The sequence below is a fragment of the Podarcis pityusensis genome (assembly GCF_964106645.2).
Source record: "Podarcis pityusensis genome assembly, chromosome: 13".
Taxonomy (NCBI): Eukaryota; Metazoa; Chordata; class Lepidosauria; order Squamata; family Lacertidae; genus Podarcis; species Podarcis pityusensis.
The window spans coordinates 31,005,098-31,023,386 of NC_138038.1; the positions used below are offsets into that span (position 1 = coordinate 31,005,098).

Here is an 18,289-nt window from a genome sequence, read left to right on the forward strand (position 1 = left end):
TTTCAGCTTTGCAAAGCTTGCCTACCCTCCACTTTCCCAACATTATCCCCCCACTGAAGGGGCAATGTTTTTTATTCCACTTCCTTAGAATCTGCTTTTTAAAAAGCTATTTTTTAATCAAAGGCTTTATTTCCACCACGTTACCTGAGACCACAAGAGCTTGTTTTCTTCAGCTCTCCTTTGGATGGGGAGCTATGAATTCCTCTTTTACTAAATGCTACTCTATTCACATTAAATTCAAGAGAAGCTAAGGCAAAAGAGAGTGTCAGGAAACATGCTCAGGGTGCAAAATTGGATGTATTAAGCTCTGCTGAGAAACTTAAATCTGCAATCCTGTGTGCATTTGGATACAAATGGGTCTCAATTCAATTACTCTGAATGAATTTAAACCAGTATGAGCTGAAAAAAGGTTTCTAGGAGGGTTAAAATCAGGGGTTAGTAATATACATTAATTATTGCCTCAGTCACTAAGGTAACCTGTGACATCTCCTGCTTCCACGTTTCTTGGGGGTGTATGGGGTGTTAGGGGAGGGGCAGTATCTCGTCTCTCTTGGAGAGGGAGCTGAGGCGCCAAGACTTTGGCCACCTCATGAGAAGACCCTGATGCTGGGAAGGATTGAGGGCACAAGAAGGATACACCAGAGGATGAGATGGTTAGTGTGTGTTCTCAAAGCTACTAACATGAATTTGACCAAACTCTGGGAGGCAGTGGATGACAGGAGTGCCTGGCATGCTCTGGTCCATGGGGTCATGAAGAGCCAGACACGACTAAACAACAAAAGTATCTCTAGTGGGGGACACACCATGCTACTTTTGAGGTAGTTTGCCCAGCTTTATTCCTCATCCTGCACTTGGCTCTCACCTGCAGCTCCGAGAAGCTGTCAGCATGTGACAGCATCTACACCCTGGGAAAAAAGCTTTGACTGGCCAGCTAAACCAGGTGAGGGTAGCTAATGGGTCTCCAACCCTCAGCAGCTTTCTCCTGATTGAAGTGGAGTGTTTGAGGACCGGGACATTCGCAGGGAAACCAAAATGCTTTTTTACAAAGCTATTGGACAATACTACCAACCTTACTGTATGTTTGTGAAATGTTGACCACTTTCTCCAACTCCTCGAAAGATTCCACCAATAGTGTCTCCAAAAAATTTCACACATCACCTGGGAAGACAGGTGAACTAATGCCAGTGTACTGGGAGAAGCAAAGATCACCCATGTCCAAGCAACGATTCTTCAACATCAAATTTGTTAGACTGGTCATGCTGTGCGGATGCCCGATTATCATCTTCCAAAGCAACTACTCTACTCCAAACTTAAAAAAGGAAAACATAATGCTGGTGGTCAACAAGAGAGGTTTAAAAACTCAAAGGCAAATCTTTAAAAAATGTAGCATAAACACTGACAACTGGGAAACACTGGCCTGCGAGCACTCCAATTGGAGTACAGCCTTTACCAAAGGTGTCATGGGCTCTGAAGATGCTCAAACTCAGGACGAAAGGGAGAAACGTTCTAAGAGGAAGGCACACTTCACAAACCCTCACCATGATCAACTCCCACCCAGAAACCTATGTCCCCACTGTGGAAGGATGTGTGGATCCAGAATTGGCCTCCACAGTCACTTACGGACTCACTGTTAAAACCATGTTCATGGAAGACAATCTTACTCGGCTACAAGTGATCGCCAAAGAAGAAAGCCTCAGAGAGTTAGGAGCTTCCCTTGCACGCTAAGACAGGCTCCAACGGATTGAGTAGAGGAGACCAATAGTGGGTCCAATGATCAAGAAGGTGGTTACTCCACATGCAGAAGGAAATGATGGGAAAATGGGGCTCACCAACCTGGGAAGGTAGCTCATTCAGGAGAAGGAAAACTGATCCTAAACCTCTGCTGCCTTGCAGCTATACTCATTCATGAGAAAGACTTCCCGAGTAAATCCTGAGGAAAAATCTGTACCTGCTGCATTGCAGGACATCTTTGGGTGAGGAAAAGGCTAAGGAGTAAACCCTGCACAAATCTGGAGTGGAGTCCCTAAAATGATTGGATGGGGCCTTGCATGCCTCCTTCAGGCAACTCCTGCAGCCACGCTGGTGCCAAATGCATTGCTCTGCTTTCCTTTGGACCAAATCGGTGAAGTCAAGGGGTGTGTCTTACGGTCTGGGCATCCCAGGACCTCCATACACAGCAGCAAAAACATGTGAGCAGCAGTTACAAGTTACTGGTCTCTGTAGCCACAGCAGGAGCTGCAATTCTCCAGCAGTTTGACTTCATCCCCAGCAGCACACTCCATAGTCCCTTGAAACAAGACGGTGGCCAACAATTGGTAACTACCTACTTGGTTTCTTTGTGTCAATTATGGTGCTTTTCTTTTTATAGACTACTCTGTTTCATTTATATATTTTTATTTTGTTCTTAGCTATTGCTGAGTTTGCATACTTCCATCATTTCTTTAGTGATTGTAATTAAGCTTTCCAATTTATTTTACTCCTGGTCTGTTCCTAGTTTTTTCTGGTTAGCATTAGCTCAATGGAGTAAGCTTCATAGACCTAAAAGCTACAGCCTATTTTCAGAGTGTAGATGGAATTGTTGGCCCTAATTATGGGAGTGTGCTAGTATTAAAATTGCATTAAATTTGTGCTCACAAGAAGGGGGAGGGGGTAATAAGCTAAACTGATCCTCATAATTTCATGCATAAAAGTGGTTTATCTGGAGTGAGTTCAAGTCTTTCTAAATATTTCCTGTATACGCACATCTTAGCCCACCAATCTTTTATGAGGCAGTTTCTCAAGGTTTACTAAGTAGTAAACTTTGACTCAGAAGAGGATCACTTAATAACCAGAACAGCCCTTGTTGCAGTTAACAAATAAATAACAGTATCTCTTATACCTAATGAAGACATTGTTTTCAAAGTTGTTTATTTAAAGGACCACTTAATTCTCAGCAATATTTCACTCTTTTATTCTTTCACATCTACATTCCAAGATATTCTTTATTTATTGTCGATACAAGTATTTCAAATTACTTCAGTTATTAAAATATGCATCAATGATACACCACTACCACCACTTCTTCCAGTGATTAGAACAGTTACATTGATGCTGCGATCTCTTTGTTTCCAGTAATAGGGTTTGAAGACGACCTAGTAGACATGCCTTTCAGCCAGGTTGTATACTGAAGACAGCATTTCGTACCCTAAAAATCTAAAGTGGCGGTGTTGTTGTTTTTTAAAAAAGAGAAGTTTGTAGTCCATATTGCTGTAAAAATAATATTGGAGATGTGCAGGCGATGCCAGATAAAATCTCAGAAGCCTAAAGGGAGCTGACAAGGGTTTCAATGGATCAGTACTCTGTTTCTTGTCCTTCCCCATCAACTGAGAAATTATGCAATATAAGCAACTCTGTGCTGTTTGCTTCATCTGCATAATGTAGTCACGGAATTGAAATTCAGAGCACATTATTAAAAAACTTTTCTTATTTGATTTTTACATTGCCTTTCCTCCAAGCTCAGGGCACCACAGATATTCCCATTTTTTTAAAATCCTCACAACCATACAGTGAGGAGGAATGACTGACCCAAGAGATTGTAACAACCTACATAGCTGAATGGCAACTTGAACCTCGGTCTTTGTAGTTTAGTGGCAATTTGAACCTAGTCTGAAACTTTGAACATTGCATTATGTTGGTCAAGAAAGGAATACACACTGGCCTATCTATAAGGCATTGTTTGTAAAAGAAGCCTGTGTCAGCCTTTCATCATTTTGGGGTTCAAGGTCATTCTGTCCCCATAGGCTCTTCCTGCACTCCCATTTTATGCTTGAGCACAGTATGCAGATAAGAAAAGCTGTGCCACAGGATGGCATTTCAGAAACTGAAATTGCAATTCCCTGGGAACAGATTGACAACATCCAGGCACAAGCCAAGATTCCCTGCACCTGGCATTTACTAGGTAGGCAAACAGGGCACAAGAGGTTTTTGCTTGCGGGTTCTGAATGCACTCAGCCCACCTGGTATGTCATTCCTACCCTCCACCCTGGGGAAGGAGGAGGTGAAAAACACCTGGGCACGAATGATTTCACAGAACACTTCCTTAACACTTGCTATTACAGGAGAATGCATTTATCAAAGTTTTTGGGAGGAGGACTGCTCGGGGGAGTAATTGAATAAGTTGTTGGTTTTCCTAGCAAAGAGGCACGAGGACTGCCCTGCTTCTGCTCAGCTTCTTTGGAAACCGTGGGCAGATTTTGGCTAGGAGAACCATAATCCATGCTGGCATGAAAAGCATAGGAGGGCTGCAGGGATGGGGTGCTGGTTTCTCGAGGGGAAGGTGGTGATTTTGCCGATTGTGGGCTTGCAGTGGTCACGGAGTTCACACTAGCATGCTGGTGTTGGTGAATGAGGGCCTGAGACTTAGATGCATCCAAATTTCTGTTTGTTCCAGGTGAAGTATATGATGAGGGCTGCCAGGATAGGGTGGTCATAGTTTCCAGAGGGGAAGGGGATGGGTGTGCTGATCTTGTGCTTGAGGTCACACTAACATACCGTTGCTGGCTGATGAGGGCCCAAGACTCGGAGCACAGAGCATCAGAATTACCGTTGATCCAAGAAGAGGTGCCCGGCGGCTGCAGAGGTGGCGTGGTGGTGGTTTCTAGAGGGGAAGGTGGTGAGCTTGCAGGTCCTGTGCTTGAGGAGCTTATGGCATAGTTCTTGCTAATAATTTTTTGCTGATGCACCAAGGGCCAAGAGTCAGAAGGCAGAGCGTCAGAATTACTGCCGGGACTAACAGCAGCATAAGATCCAGAGGACTGCTGGGTTGCGTTGGTAGAAGCAGACTGCGAACTGAGCAGCTGCATGCTTGAGGTTACAGGAGAGTCCACACCACCATACTTCCCCCAATGTGTGGATGTTGGAGACTTAGAAGGTACTTTGTCTGAGAGCGCAGCCACAAGATTTTGATCTGCCACAGGGACAGAACTGTGCTGCAGACCATCTAGCCATGTACGATGGTGGCATTCTGATTGGTGGACAGTCCGAGATTTGGGTGAGCGGAGGCTAGCTGCATTTTGAGAAGATAAGGAAGCAGGAAACGTCCCTGCGGGAGTCAAACTATGGGGGAGTCCTGCGGTTCTGGGTGGTACCTGCTCCTGAAAAATGGAATCTTGTCCCAAAACTGCAGAAGCATAGGACCTCTGCTGCTGAATTTGGGTGGGAGGCTGAGTCTGGCTGGCTGGAGGCACAGGTTGGGCAGGCAGCGTCTGCGGTGGAGTCTTCTGAAACTGTATCCCAGAGGGTTTTACAGAAACTGGTATGAATGGTGCTGGGTAGAGAGGAGGCATCTCTGGAATAAATGTGACAGGCGGGTATACAACTGGCTGAGCCCATGCTCCAGGACCTGTAGAGACAGGCTGAAAGATGGAGGGAGGTGGTGTATTATTGTTAAAAAACCAATGGTTAACCAGATGTGCAGGCCTGGAGCCAATGCTGTCAGATTTCAAATTCTCATGCCTTCTGGTGGCTTGGGAATCCACTGGGTAAACTACAGGAGAGTTGGGAGTGTCTATCAGCTTGAGTGTCATCTCTCCCACAGGAGCTACTGGTTTGGGAGTCCCAGGTAAAGTACTAATTTCCTTGTTGGCTGGTGGTCCAAGACATTCAGAAGGCTGGAGGAGAGAGAGATGGGGCTGAGGCTTGCGAAGTGCAGTCTTTAGAGAAAACTTGGGAACAACCAAAGGCTTGATTTTAGGTGGGGAGTGGTCAGGAGTCACTGCAGAGTCTTGCACTTTGGACAAATCAGGATGGCCTGAAAGATCTCTCGAATTGGCTGTGGCCCTCTCGTGCTCTTGCAAAGGAGATACTGTCTTTGGTATCTCCTTGAGATGGCCCTTGGGTAGAATGCAGGACTCCTTATCACCTTGCTGTTCGAGGGGATCTGAAGTCCGGAGGAAAGTGGAGTGGAGCTGTGGTACCCCTGGAGCCTTGGGAAGAGGGGCAGGCTTGGGACTTACTAAAGGTTCAGCTGCTGCCATCGTTTTGGGCAGCGACTGACAAGCAGCCACTGCGGCATTTTCCACTTCAGATGGGACAGGCTGATCTGAAACAACAACAATATTTACTGTTAAGAGAGAAGGGTAACAACTGCAGTTAGAAACAGGAGGGGGGAAACAGAAAGGTCAGGTGGTTCTTTCTTGAAGCCTCATATGGAATGACTGGATAAGCTTGGGAATCTAGATGCTGTTAGCAGGGGAACTGTTTGTTCATTTTTAAACTAGATATTTCTTTCTCTTTGGTGATCACTCCTAGCCAAGCAAGAGTGTCTTCCATGAATGTGGTCTTAACGGTGTATCAGTAAGTGACTGTGGAGGCCAATTCACTCACAGGATCATGACCTTGTCATGGTGAGTGGGCTTGCATGTTCCCATGATCCTTGTGAGCAATGCCATTGGGAGTCACACTCCCAGTTGGGTCACCCAACGTGGTCAAAGGGGAGAAGCTAGACAAAGAATGATCCAAGAAGTCTTCGGCAGCAGAACAGGCAGAAGATAACAAGCAGTATGTTACAATGGCTGTGAAGGCGGATGAAGGCTGCAGCAGATAATAAGAATCTGCCAGTCATGGTGATACTTATGCCATCGGAATAGAGCCTTACTGCGAAGACAGTGCATTGGCCAGCGTGCACTGATCTCCACACACCAAACAAATTCACACACAGAAGTCTTCCGAAAACCCATCCCAAACCCACCCCCCTTCCCCCCAAAAGTCTCATGGTGCTTGGCAAAAATTAGATCTATATTGCAAACAATATGAAAATCATAATAAAGAGAGCAAAAGACGCTGCAAATGAAAAGCACTTACTGGATTTGACAGGTGACGCTTTAGCAGACACAGGTAGTAGCAATGTTTGGACTCCACAGCCCTCCAGACGAACAATATCAGGCATCTCCAGCAGGCACTGTTTGGCAGAGGAAGCATTGCCAAGCGGCAGGTGCTGCTGATAGGCAGTGCTGTAGGCAGCACGAAACTGGAAGAGCGACATGCCCTCGGGGTGCATGGCCAGGATGTGGGCCACCCGCTGTTTCAGTTCTTCCAGGTCCTTAGAAGGCTGTGAGATCCTCAAGTTGGATTCTTTGGGCAGCTGGTTATCCCGTGAGTGTACCTCTTTGGCTAGTGGTGATGGCCCACCAGACTGCCATGCAATTGGCTGATGGAGAAGAATGCTGGAGGGAGGTGGGTGATGTGGAAGAATGCCAGTGGGAGGCTGGAAGGAACTCTTGGCCTTGCCTGGCAAAGCACCATGAGGCTCCTGGGAGGATGGAAAAAATGGAAAAGTGGCAGATGGGACATGCATGCTGCTGTTGTTGAGCCAGTTCTGCACTCCTGGAGACACAAAAGCAGCTGGAACAGGTGGGCTCCAATTCTGTGATTTATTTCCAGAGGGATTGCAGACGTTGAACGAAGGCTTAAAGATGCCACCAAAGTCTAAGAAAAAAGAGAAGGAGGCCATTACTGCTGGGTCAGTCGACAGAGGATGTTTATTTGTTAAAAAATATTTGTAACTCATGTCTCTGCCACAAGCCCCCAAGGTAGTACTACATATATCTATCTATATGGTTTTAAAGACACCCTGCTGGTATCAGCAACACCACCAATCAGAACACAAGGCACAAGAGCAGACAACTGCTGTGACTTGGGATCAAAAAGTCAATAAAGAGAAAGGTGAACTTCTGAAGGGGAGAAAATTCCACAGCTTTGATGCTGCTCCAAAGAAGCTTGTCGGTACAACGATGCTTCATAGGATGGGAGCACACAAAGAAGAGCCTTCGAAGGTAGGTTTACAAGAGAGTTGGCAGCCCTGAAGGGATTCAGTGCTTTCCAGATGTTGTGGATTACAATTCCCGTCAGATCCAGCCAGTTTTGCTGCTGGCCAGGGATGATGGGAGCTGTAGCTCAAAACATATGCATGGCACCACATTGGGTACTCCTGAATTTGTGTTTTTAAATTGTAACCCACCCTGTGATCCTTGGATGAAGGGCAGTATAATAATAATAATCCCCAGCATCTTCAGGAAGCCTGGAAAAATACTCCTGCCTGAAATCCTGGAGAACTTATGGACCGGTAGACAATACTGAACGAGATGGTCCAAATGATCAGTCTTGGTAGAGGACAGCTTCCAATGTTGCCAAAAAATTCAATGACGTGAAGAAATTTGAACAAACCGTTGAACTGTGCGCATCTTAGTCCTCCTGACTGTGTTAACTATCTATTTCCTAGTTTTCCCCTTTGTCTTCTGTCATCTCTCTGTTATTTGCCTATGGAATCTCCATGTTCCAAGGTCAGCTAAGACTCTGAGAAGGACAGTTTTACCACAAAGGAATCCATGAGCAAAAGCATTGTATTTGTTCTAGCCAGACAAATGGAGGGAACAAACAAGAATTGTTTGTTCTGGCAACCTTTTAATGAGTTACAAGCTACAACAGAATCCTGCCCTGTGCCCTGATTAATGCCAATATATTACAGAACCCTTTCAATACCCGAATGGCAGCTGCAACCATCCTTAAAAGAAAGTCCACTGTAAGTTTAAATGGCATAGAGACAGCTGCATAGAGACGGTGGTTTTACTCAAAGCTGACTCGCTGAAATTAATGGATGTAACTTAGTCGTGATCATTAATTTCCATGGCTCTACCCTGAATAAAACTTGCCTGAATACCACTCTGAGATAGTATCCCATTGATCTCCTTGCATAGACTGGATCCAATTATAAGTTATGTTGCATCCTGCCTAGATTTTCTTACTATGTGCGGTCACATTAATGACCACCATAATAATGTGAATTATGGTGACCTTTGGTCGTTAAGGAACCATTCTTTAAGCATTATAGAATGATGCTAGTGCTATGTCTAAGGATGACTAAGACTTATTAGGAAGCGGCAACTGTTTCATCTTTTGAAGACCTCGTAACAGTCAACACATGCCCTAGCAAGCAAGATGGATTTCCAGATTACTTACCATCTACAGAAAATAAATCATCTCTGTAAACCATCTTAGGAAGTTAGCTCAATTTGTCTGTCAGTACAAACTGTGCTCTCTGTGACTTAAACTATTGTTCTCCTGCATCACCATCCCTGCATGGGTGAGAACAGAAAGTCACCTTGGAGATTTACCTGGTGCACAGTTTGCTTGCTGGACCACTTTTGCTGGATGCAAGAGAGGCACAGGGGCAACAAGCAGAGGAGGGGCAGTCTTAACACCAGGACCTAAACAAGAAGAGAGGGACAGAAATAGTCATATTAACCAGGAGGGATGTTTACATAGTCCAAGCAGTAATATTTCTCTTTCTCTAATGAAGCAGAGGCTGGATGGCCACATTATCAGGAATGCTGTAGTTGATTTCCTGCACTGACAAGCGGTTGGTTTCCTTCCAACCCAAAAGATTCCATGACCAGTGAAGGGCTCAGCAGAGTTGTGCATCTAAAATCAGATACAGGCCACAACCTGTTTACGCCTGTCCAATAAGTGTGCGACCGCACACACGTGCATTGGACCAAACCCAGAAGTTACCCAAAAACATCCCAAAAAGAAAAAACATCCAGGCTTGAGGTGAAACACAGAACAGATACTTGTGGTTGTTCCATGAACTAGCCATTACTGGGAGACATGCAGAAATTATGCTGAATTGGACAGTAGCATCACAGACTTTTCTGACTTCAACTTACATTTCGCCGTTTTCTTTTTCTGCTTCTTTTTCATTTTGCTTTTTCCTAAGTTGGAGAACGGGGGGGCAGTGTTGATTCAGGAGCCTTCCTAACAACCTGAGGTTAGGCTTACTCATGCCTGATTTCAGACAAACAGGACTTTCCCAATGCAACTGAGAGACCAACTGAGAGCTAACGATTATTGGTTCAATTTGAAGGACGTTATTTCCCCAGATGACCAAAGCTGACAAATTAAATCAACTCTATGAATAGATGAGCAAAGGTAAGTTGCTGGTGGTGATAATGACTGAAGAGGATATTGGAATAATATATCTGCTTATGGAATAATATACCATTTGGCAATTTGTTGGTTTTTTAAAAATAAACCCCCTGGCCACAATGGTATATAATTCTTGAGACTTACTGTATTTTTCGCTCTATAGGACACACTTTTTCCCTCCTAAACAGCAAGGGAAAATGTGTGTGCATCCTATGGAGCGAATGCAGGAGGGAGGCAGGCAGGAAAAGCCCCCAAGAGCCGCACACAAGCTCTGTGCGGCTCTTGTGGGCTTTTCCCCAGCAGGGAGAAGGGACTGACTGGCCGCATCAGTCCCTTCTCCCACCTCGTAGAAAAGCCGACAGGAGCCACGCACCATTTAAAGAGTGTGCGGCTTCTGCGGGAGGTGGGGGAATCCCCCCACCTCCCAGAAAAGCCAGGAGACGTCGCGCAGCCCCTTTAAAGAGCACGCCGCTCTTGGGGGCTTTTCACCCCAAGGAGGGACAAGGGACTGACTGGCTGAGTCAGTCCCTTCTCCCTCTTGTGGGCTTTTGCGGGAGATGGGGGAATTCCCCCACCTCCCACAAAAGCAGGGAGGAGGTCTGGGAGAAGCGCACAGGCTGCGTGCAGCCTGTCCGCTGCTCCCAGAGCTGGGGGGGGGGTGGTGGTCATATTTTTTCCCTTGATTTCCCCCTCTGAAAACTAGGTGCGCCCTATGGTCAGGTGCGCCCTATAGAGTGAAAAATACGGTACTTCTGCGTCATTTGAATTGCATTGTGAAGTCCCACTACATTCAGTAAGTCCCAGGAAAGCATGCAACTTTAGAGCAAAGGAGCATTGAGTCTCATTTCCTGTTTGGTTCTGGCTCAGGAAAGAATTCAGATTTGGTGGTTATGAGACCAGGAACCAAAATGCAATCTAGCTGTGCTGGCTATCCCAGACAACATGGGAGTGGAATGTTGCAGTCAATCTTTCCCCCTCCAAAATTCACCTGATCCAATCGAAACAACACATTTAAGTCTGTCTTCTCGGTATCTGATGTTCAAGTTAGGCATCTGACGCTCCAAAAACTCCAGTGTGTCCTTGTGTCCTTGGGCAATGCTGAACTTCTCCAGGTCAATTTTTTGCTTGGCCAGCAGGAGCTCCTGCACTTTCTCAACCCTCAGACCTTCGCTGTATGTGCTTATGAGGTTGGTGAGTAATGCCAAGACATCTGTCAGCGAAGCTAGAGGAGGGGAAAAACATATTAGCATGAAGACTAGAGTGAGGTAGCAGCAGCAAGCAAAGATGGGGCAAAGGAAAAGCAACTGGGGAAAAATATATGGTGCTGTCCTGCTCCAGCCAAGCTTGCTGTTTTGTTTCACTTTAGTTCTTAGGATTCCTGGCATATTGGTTGTATTTTATAAAATGTCACAAACTACTTTGAGAAATCTAATCCTCTTAAATAAACCTCAGAAAAAATCTGCGCACCAAGTCAAATATTAACACAATGTTTTCTTTAAAATGTCAATACACTTTGGGAGTGTTACCGATCAGGAAGAGGCCAATATTCTTCTACAATTGAAGGACTAAGCCATCATCAGACCTGTGCCATTGATTTCAGAGAGAAGATAAGGCTAAGGAGTAAACCCTACACAAATCTGGAGTCGCTAAGATGGTTGTTTGGCGTCGTTTATGCTTCATTCTGGCAACTCCTGCAACCAAGCTGGTGTCAAACGTTTTGCTCTGCTTTCCTATGGACCATATTAGCAAGGCCAAGGGGGTGGGGATCTTGTCATCTGGGTATCCCAGGACCTCCATACACACCGCCCAGGCTTGAGGTGCACTCCGTTGTCTCTCGAGACAGACGGATGCCAACAACTCCAAGAATAACTAAATCTCCCAAGGATCTCTCACCATTTTCAACCTTACAGGAACCTTGTGAGGTCACAGTTACTGTAAGGCTGAGAAATTGAACAAAGCCACACAGTGAGTTTCATGACTGGGTGGGGAAATGAACCTGGGACTCCCCAATCCTACTCTGGCATTCTGACTACAATAGTACTTCGGTTCTCGAACTTAATCCATTTTGGGAGTCTGTTCAACTCCTGAAACTGTTCAAAAACCAAAGTGCAGCTTCCAATTGGCTGCAGAAGATTCCTGCACTCAAATGGAAGCCATGTCGGACTTTCCAAAGCCATGTTCAGTTTCCAAAAAAATGTTCGCAAACTGGAAAACCTACTACCAGGTTTGCGGCATTGAGGAACCAATGATGTTTGGCAACAAAGCTGTTCGGGAACCAAGGTTTGACCGTACTCTACTTCACCAGTAAATCAAGCCAGAACAGTGTGTACCACGGATTCTATGATTCTATAAAGTATGGGGAATCTTACAACTAACAACGCAAAAGGTTTTTAGTCTTTACGGTTGCAAGAGTAAGCAGAAAGTATCTATTTCTGAATAAACATGCCTGGGACTGTACTCACAATTGCGATCCTGCACAAACACCAATATGAACAGAACACAGAAGCAAGTCCCACGACTGCAGAGATACTTTACCCAATGCCAAGGCATACAAATCAATGGTGAATGTGATACAAATACTCTAGCTGGCCTTTACACTCCCAATCCCTCTGTCAGGCCTCTGTGCTCCTTCTGCACCTGGACCCAGAATCCTCCAGAGTTAAATGCAGTCTTACCAGGCTTTTTTTTTAGCACATTTTGGTTCACGGGTTTTGATTTCCCAGCAGGCTGTTGCATGTTTAAGGGGACAGAAGCACAGGACCGGGGCACAGTGGAAGGGCAGGAAGCTGGAAGAGAAAGGAAGAAGGAAATCCAATTTTTCTGCTTTTTTCAAATTTCAAAAAAACCCTACACCATTTGATAGAAATATGCCAGTTTGGTCCCATGCCCTGTCTCCTTCTGCACCTGGACCCAGGGTGTTGGACCTGGGAGACCTGGGTTCAAATCCCTCTCAGCCTAACCTACTTCACAGGGTTGTTGTGATGATACAAGTGAGAAGGAAGAGAACCATGACACCTTAAGCTCCCTGGAGGAAAGGTGTGATATCAACTTGGTAAGATATATAGTGGGATATAAAGTAAGTGAGTCACAGTTTGGCCAGAAAGAAAAAAAGCAAATAAACCCTTGGGATCAGCATAACGGCAATTTACAGAAAGTTATGAGCACGACTACAATATACTTCAGTACGTAAGCTCCAAAGAACTACGGTTGCCATATCTTGAAAAGCAAAAAAAGAGGACAGCCTCTTTTCCTGCTCAGGCTGGCAGCAGCTGCGGCATGCGGAGCAGCCTGTGCCCAAGCCACACAACCCCAAAAATAAAAGAAAAATACCCCCACCCAAAAAACTATACATTTCCTTTGAAATGTAAAAAATCCCCCCAGATAGGCATGTTGGTCCCCCAAAAGAGGGCATGTCCAGGATTTCCCGGACGTATGGCAACCATACAACAAACTTTAAAATGTCTATGGTTTGAGGGTTTTTTAAAGGAATGTGTTATTAGGCCTCACCGTCACAGAGACATCTCACCTGGCTTTGTTTCCTTTAAGTCTTGAGACAGGGTGTTTGATCCTTTGGAAGATGGAGATTTATCCAAAGAGGGACCTGCACCGAATGAGGCAGGGGGGAGGCCAAGACTACCGGAGAGAAGTTGAACCACACAGTTGTCGGGCCACTTGCCATTTGTGAAAGAGTAGCGAAGGCCCGGCACATCCAGGAGGCAAGACATTACGTCTTTATACCCCAAATCTTGGCTGAAAGTCTCTAGGTCAAACCCATGCTTCTTCTCTAGGTTTTCCTTCAGTGTCTTTATATTCAGACCAGCGGGATGGTTTCCAAGAACATTGAGGATTGGCACCAAGACAGCAGCCAGGTCTGAAAAGGAAGGATGTACTATTTCAACCTGGTGAAAGTCATGTCAATACTACTTATCTCCACATTGGAGAATTGGGGCTCAGGCTGCAAGAAATTTAGGCTGCAGGACACTTAGTTAACACATGGCCAGGGTGAGATTTGCTTAGGCTGCCAATTGTCATCCTACACTAGTTCTCTATAGCTACTACGTAGCTGTACTCGGTATAGAGAATGGAGAATGCAGTCCCCTTCTCATCAAGTGGACAGAAGTGGAAGACTCCTCCCAGTTGCCCCAACAGACATCGTATACACACTAGCCTCATAATGCTCACCTCTAGCAACTGGAAAAATAACAGCCCTCCTATTCTATGCTACCTGCTCTGCAGCGTCAGTGCTTTTGAGGAGCTCTGGCTGATACTTGGGCTTTTCAGGGGTGGAGGTGGAATGGATCAGGCAACTTTGTCTCCCTAACTGAAGCTTAGTTAGGTAGCCTGGGTGGGAAAGGCACCGTAGACCCATCAGAGTCTGGAGTTCCCCACTGCTGAAAGTGCTTCATCTGTTGCCTCGGATTTTCAAAAATGGCCCAGAGTCATGTGCTAAGAGTCGCATCTCTGAGAGGTAATTTGACTGAAAGCTGCAATGGGCTAGAAAAGGCAGAGCCCTAGAGACATACCTGAAATGGGAGACTTGTTACATCTCTAACATGGAAGTGTTTACCCCCAGGCGGGTATATCTGTATGTCTCCTCTGATAGGAAAAACTCCCAAGTGCTTGACTATTGGCGCCAAGTCTTCCCCCAACAGGGTGGCCATTTTGAGACGCCATGTTTCAGGTTGCTCCAATTTCTGGAATTCCCTCTGTAAACTAGGAGTTGCATGAAGAGAAGCAAAGTACCTATCCACACTTAGAGTGCTTAAGATCTACATTAAACAGACATGGGATTGAAGTAGTGGGGATAAGATTAAGCATAGGTGGGGTGGTGGTTGGGGTTGAGTGGAGTCACAATTCAAAATGAAGAGGACAAGCCACCCATGTACCACATTCCAGATGCTACCTGCAGCACCAAAAAAACCTCAGGGTTCAAAACAAAAACTTACCAGACTTCTTTCCCATCAGCGTCTGGGGCACAGAATTTGAGTTGCAGGCAGAGAAACCAGCATCAAGCGAGGGAACAGGGCTAGGGGAACCTACCAGAGGAGAAAACAAAGGTATTGCTGAGGTGGGTCTTGAAGAAAAGAATAGGGACCCAACAGATTTAAACACGGCAGCAGGCCATGGGACAGAGTGAGGATGAAAGTGGTCACACGTAGGCCTACAGTTTAGCTCCCCTTGATAAACCATGAGCGGTAAGCCACTGTTCAAACCTTAACTGAACTGAGAAACTGAAAAGGAAGTCTCTGATCACATTTGGCAGAAAGGGCCACATCAACAACAACTCCTGTCATTGAAAAGGTGGGATACTCCTGTCAGGTCAGGGAGCTGCAGCCTTGAGTATTGTTCCCCAACCACCTCCCAGGCTACTTTGCAGGTCAGGCATTTTTCTGTTACATTTTCTTGGGACCGCCATATACTAATGCGATCTATGGCAGACTATCTAGCATCCAGCTTTTTGAAAATCTTCAAGCAAAGATTTGAAGTGTCTGTGTATGGGGGGGGGGAGTCCTCCCTGCATAGGTCAGCTGCATGCCTCCCCCCCCCACACACACATTCAACTCAGTCCTTTCAAACTAACTGCTTTTGAAGGGCACCAGAGTCTATCTTTGGCCCCATATGGGGCTTTAGTACCCACAGAGCAATTAATGGATCAAGTGTAGATACAGCTGTGCATCCAGAATTCCTAGGCAGCCTTACCGGAGTTATTTATCATTAGCCCATCACTTGTGGTATGTGAGCTGCATACAGAAAAATCCAAGTCCAAGGAAGGAGCTGAGCTAGAGGGACCTGGGACATGACATAAAGAGACAGGTTATGAAACATACCTTCTGTGTTCAGAGTAACATGACATAAGCCAATCACGTGTCACGGCCTGCACACTATCTGCAGGCTTTACAGGTAGTTCTTTGCTTATCAAGAGAGAAATCCAGCTTGCACATCACCAGTGAGCCCAGGTTAAAAGATGGGAATTGCAGAAAGAAAAAGAAGACATATGAGACAGCCAAAATACCAGGCAGACTGGAGAAGAGAAGAAGAGTTTGGATTTGATATCCCACTTTATCACTACCCGAAGGAGTCTCAAAGCGGCTAACATTCTCCTTTCCCTTCCTCCCCCACAATGAACACTCTGTGAGGTGAGTGGGGCTGAGAGACTTCAAAGAAGTGTGACTGGCCCAAGGTCACCCAGCAGCTGCATGTGGAGGAGCGGAGACGCGAACCCGGTTCCCCAGATTACAGATCTATCGCTCTTAACCACTACACCTGGAGACTGGAGAGCCTCATGTAACAAAACCTACCTCATTGCTGTTACTTCTGAAGACTATCTTACCGAGCCCAGCCTTGCCCTCGTACTCTCCCTGAAGCCAATTCATACACCCTTGCCCAGGCCAACAATGAGGCTGGCACTCTAAAACAGTCACAGAATTGGGGAATGTGTTGAACTCACAAGTGATAACATTTCAATCTTTGCCTTACGCGATTCAAGCTGGATGACGCAATTCCGGGTCCTATTGCTGTTTCTGAGAATCAGACCAGGAATATCCTGCAGGCAGGACACCGTGTCTTTGTAGCCCAGATCACGGCGGAACATCTCCAGGTCAAATCCACAATTCTCTAGCAGGGCCTTTTTCAGGTTCTTCACCTTCAGACCCTTAGGGTGGCATTCAAGGACGGCCCGGATTGGCACCAAGGCAGCTGACAGATCTGAAATGAAAGCAGTGGATTCACTTCTCATGTCTATTGTACCCTGCACTATGACAGCACTCTCAGGATTCTGCAGGTGTGGTAAGCAGAAAGGCTTGGCTAGAAAGAAACCTATAATGGATACCCCGTGAACAACAATGAGTTCAGGAACTTGCTTTTAGCAAGGAGTTTGACGGAACTACTGCAGAATCAGAGATTGAAGCCATGGCCTAGGAACCACAGGACATACGATCCAGTCTCCTGCCAAGTTTAAGTCATTTGTCGCTTACACACACAGCAACATTACTCAAAGCAGCTCACTGTTTTACCTGGTGTCTGGCTTGCTGGTTCTTCCACAAGGTTCTCGGTACTGACAGAAGAAAAAGTAGCACAGGGATCTATAGGAGAAAAATCAAATCAGTCAGGAATCAGTTTCAGAATCAGTTTCTCAGCATGTGTGTAATAACTGGAAATGGGGAAGCAAATTTTGAGCCACAGGAATTTGTTCTCACTGGAGAAAAGATTACTCAATATAACGCTCAGAGAACTCTTTTAATCATGCTGAACGGTCAAGGCCTAGTATTCAGCGTCTCAGTTCTAAGACTCCTTAGTTCTACTTTTGAGTTTCCTTCACATTTCACTCTGTTAGTCTGGCCTCTTCCCTCTCCACCCCTCTTTGTCTCTTGTCCTTAACAAAAATTTAACCTGTGAACTCTCTGGGACAGGGAGCTGTAATTATTGCTTAAGAAACTCTGTAAAGTGTACTTTGACTCGTCTACAAATAACAGCAACAAGTCTTCATAATATGGCTTCACTCCACTTAATAAATCTTAGGAGTGGGGATGAATTCTGTATCAATAAGTGCTGTAATCTTGGACAATAACAACATGGATGGGGAAATCCAACACAGCAACAGCTGGAACCACCCCCTCAGATTTTAAATTGTTTGTCTGTGTTGTGGTTAACACACAGCTCTCAAGGAAGCAGGATGATGATAGTTAAAGGTAAGGGCAATACAAATTCAAGTCGACAACTATTAACTATGAAAACTAAACCGAACCTAAAGGTTTAGAAGTGCTATACCTCTAAATACCAGTTGTGGGTGAGGGAGGGGAACTGTCAACATCTGAAAAGGGCTACTGCCTTCATAACCTGTTCATGGGCTTCCTAAAAACACCTGGTAGGCCAAGATGTGAAACAGGACATTATACTAAATTGAGGGTAGAAAAATCTGTGGCCTTCCAGGTGTCGCTGGACTACAATTCTCATTATTTTATGGCCATTAGTCCTGCTGGCTGGGTTGCTGAGAGCTGGAAGTCCAACCATATCTAGAGGGCCACAGCTTCCTTAACCCTTACTGAGCTTATGCTGGATCCAGTGTTAGAAAGTGGGCTAGGAAAGCTAGGAGCCAAATGGCTTCTGGGGCCTGGATTGTGGGCGACCAAAACAGAATGTCTAGTCACAATAGGGAGGGGGGGGTCGGCAACACTTTTTATTTATTACTTTGATATGCATGAATTAATACACAATTCACATAAGTGATACATTGTTAATATCATATTTTTAGCATAAATGGTTAATACTGTACATGTTTAATTTGCTGTTTACAATATTGGTACCATACTTTAGTTTTCAAAACGCTCTA

At 45.4% G+C, this 18,289-nt stretch overlaps 1 protein-coding gene across 3 annotated transcripts in view; it reads right to left on the bottom strand.

The window, feature by feature from the left end:
- Positions 1–2,926: 2,926 nt before the first annotated feature.
- Positions 2,927–18,289, bottom strand: part of LOC308461450 (uncharacterized protein) — a 32,285-nt gene continuing 16,922 nt past the window's right edge. For all 3 annotated transcript variants that reach the window (XM_080978387.1, XM_080978389.1, XM_080978388.1), the window contains 11 exons: positions 16,974–17,042; positions 16,438–16,665; positions 15,661–15,750; positions 14,907–14,996; positions 13,487–13,831; positions 12,636–12,746; positions 10,949–11,182; positions 9,702–9,746; positions 9,150–9,242; positions 6,841–7,464; positions 2,927–6,079 (listed from right to left, as the gene is read on the bottom strand). In XM_080978387.1, coding sequence (XP_080834513.1) covers positions 4,092–6,079; positions 6,841–7,464; positions 9,150–9,242; positions 9,702–9,746; positions 10,949–11,182; positions 12,636–12,746; positions 13,487–13,831; positions 14,907–14,996; positions 15,661–15,750; positions 16,438–16,665; positions 16,974–17,042 — 3,917 coding nt within the window. In that variant the 3' untranslated portion in view covers positions 2,927–4,091. The remainder of the gene's footprint in view (positions 6,080–6,840; positions 7,465–9,149; positions 9,243–9,701; positions 9,747–10,948; positions 11,183–12,635; positions 12,747–13,486; positions 13,832–14,906; positions 14,997–15,660; positions 15,751–16,437; positions 16,666–16,973; positions 17,043–18,289) is intronic.